Here is a 2,801-nt window from a genome sequence, read left to right on the forward strand (position 1 = left end):
TGATTGCCACCCCCTGCGCCATCACTAAGATAGATACAGATACACATGTACTGCCAGAATAGATTCTCCATGATATGTGGGATCTCAGGAAATTGAATCACTCATTTGCTCCAAAATTGCCAGTGGTTTGCTCTATTGAAACAATCAAGGTTCACAACCAATATTTCCAATCTTATCTTTTATTTTTTACTTATTTTTATATTTATTTTACTATTTCTAAAAACGAGCATACGTTTTATTACATAGAAACAAATATTAAAAGAATTCCCCACAAAAGGTGCTATTCTCTCATCTCCCCATTTCCTCCCTCTTCTTCAACACCCCTGATACAAAGGACTTTATTACACCTTATTAAAACTTCACCTAGGCATCCAGACAATGCTCCACCTATGTATTCTTCCGAGTTTGCAAGTTGCACGTTCATATAGCCATCTACGGATGCCAGGTAGCCTTTGTACTCCATTCCCCACTTAAGTTTTACTATGACTGGCTTTCCTGTTAATCCACTGAGGGAAGGTTTGGGACTGAGGGGCACACTCATTGTGACGACAAACAAATGCTGCAGGTTACTCCCTGCCTGCCCGGGTCTTGTGTCTCTCCTGATCTGGAGCAGAGCCTAAATCATGGAGCTTTAAAAGAAATGCTTATTTTTACTTTTACATACATAATAATCCAATTGAGTGAACTGCCTGTCTATGTTTTCCCATTTCTATGATTTTTATCATACTATTCCATTTACCTGGAATGAATTTTTGTGGTCCCAAGATATATTGTAAGTTGTTCTTTTTGCCTACGTGTTAGAAACCCATATTTTTATTTTTTAAGAATTTTATTCATTTACTTTTGAGACACAGGAAGGGAGGGAGAAAAATGGAGAGAAACATCAATGTCTGAGAGATTCATCTATTGGTTACCCCTTGCACACCCCCAAATGGGGACCTGGACTGCAACCCAGGCATGTGCCATGACTGGGAATCGAACCAGCAACCTTTTGGTTCATAGGCCAGCACTCAATCCACTAAGCCACACCAACCAGAGCTAGAAACACATTAAAATTATCTTAATCTTAAGTTCCTATAGGGAATTTTTAATACCTTGCACAGCCATAGTAATGAATCATAAACTATCATACTGATGATTTAATACTGCAAACACATTTTTGAACACAAGTTGCATTCTCTTGTAAGAGTGGGAAATTGTAAGAGTGGGGAATTATAACCCACCCCACCATTGTTTTGACATGGTTTCTGTAAGTGCTGACTCTGTATAAGAATCTTTGTATAAGAATCCTAGGAACTAGCTTCAAAAAATACAGACTTTGACCTTTAGGCAACCCAGCTCCATAAGATTTGCTGACCTTCAATCATGGAGTCAGGATGATGTAAAACCAAGACATGTGAATCCAGGATGACTGAACAAGGATGCTATACACCAGATCATCACTTGCCTTATTGAAATGGACTGTGCTTGTCTGCATGTGGAGAACTTTCCAACCCCCTCCCTTTATCTCTTGGTTCTAGTCCCTTCTCCTTCCTGATAAAAAACAGAGATGGGCTTTGAGACTTGAGTTCCCCATCTACCCAGAAGATGCACATTGTGATGTGAGTCCCACCTTCTAGGTTAATTTATTTTCGGGTTAGCACCCGAAAATAAACCATTTTTCTTTACATCAGTACCTGCCTCTCAAGTACTGGCTTTCATAGTGGCAGGCAGCTGGACCTGCTTTTGGTTCCTATTTCTGGTGACTCTGCCAGGACTATACGAATCCTAGTAAGGCCTGGAGGGCCCAGGCTGGGGGATTCCAGATGCTTGTGTCAGATTTACCCCATTGCAAGGACTGCAGGAACTTCCCAGCAGCTGTCAAGCATCCTTTATATCAAAGACTCTTCCTGCTCTTTCACTCAAGGCATCAGCAACGTTTAAGTACTTGGCTAGTGGAAGGAAATGGTTTGTTGGTGGGCTGACAAGCCCAGTCTGGTTAAGTTCCTGGTGCCACTGCCTCACCACTTAGGTTCTTTGAACCATTGGGGATTCTGTAAGAATCAATAGGCACCACTGGTCAGTAGGCATGGCTCAGTGACAAGAAAAAAATACCCAGCTCCCCAGTGTCAGATTTGGTTGGAGCACTCTTGGTTTTGTTTGGGATATTGTTTTCTTTTCTTGTTACATGCTGCTTCTTAATTGTCTGTTAACTTTGTTTCTTTGTTCCTTTATGGGAGAATGTCAGGTTCTGTTTGAGAGCTTCATCTGTCCATTTTGGTTACACTTGCTTTGTTTGCTTTCTTCTCTTCTTCTTCTTCTTCTTTTCTTCTTCTTTTCCTCTTCTTCTTCTTCTTCTTCCTTTTCCTCTTCCTCCTCCTCACCTTCTTCTTCTTATTATTATTCTTTTTTTGTTTGTTTGTTTCCTTGTCTTTATGGGGTTTGGTGTGGTCATTGCTGTTTTGTACACACCAGAAATCCTATGTCTCCATGATTTGGGCTTCCTGCATTTGGACTTCATTAAGTCATTTGTGGCACTGGTTGGTGTGAGATAAGATTCTAAGCCAATTCTCAGACCCTCCTCTTAGAGCATTTAGTTTGAGAATACTCATTTTTGAAATTTGTCTGTGCTTTAGATTTTGTATTTGCTTCTGTTTTGAAAAGTAGCAACTCAGTCTTAATCTTGAGTCATTTTGGCAAGGTCTGCTGAATGGGATAAGATCTCTTATGTGCAAGCTTTTAAGTTGTTACATCATAAGGATTCTAGTCAGAAAAAAATTTAAATTGATGGTTTAAAGAGGTGAAAAGATCTTACTTCCCTC

The 2,801-nt window shown here is 40.0% G+C and overlaps 1 protein-coding gene across 1 annotated transcript; it reads right to left on the bottom strand.

Moving 5' to 3' along the window:
* Positions 1 to 280: 280 nt before the first annotated feature.
* Positions 281 to 541, bottom strand: LOC118990414 (small nuclear ribonucleoprotein F-like). Its single transcript, XM_037051044.1, has one exon. The coding sequence runs from the start codon at positions 539 to 541 to the stop codon at positions 281 to 283; it is 261 nt and encodes an 86-aa protein (XP_036906939.1).
* Positions 542 to 2,801: the final 2,260 nt, after the last annotated feature.

This window comes from Sturnira hondurensis, unplaced genomic scaffold (genome assembly GCF_014824575.4).
Source record: "Sturnira hondurensis isolate 20B ecotype Veracruz unplaced genomic scaffold, ASM1482457v3 Scaffold0007036, whole genome shotgun sequence".
NCBI classification, from domain to species: Eukaryota; Metazoa; Chordata; class Mammalia; order Chiroptera; family Phyllostomidae; genus Sturnira; species Sturnira hondurensis.

Bases quoted from the DNA above. Each gene is read 5' to 3' on its own strand.
- LOC118990414 (XM_037051044.1), bottom strand. From the start codon at position 541: ATGAGTGTGCCCCTCAGTCCCAAACCTTCCCTCAGTGGATTAACAGGA.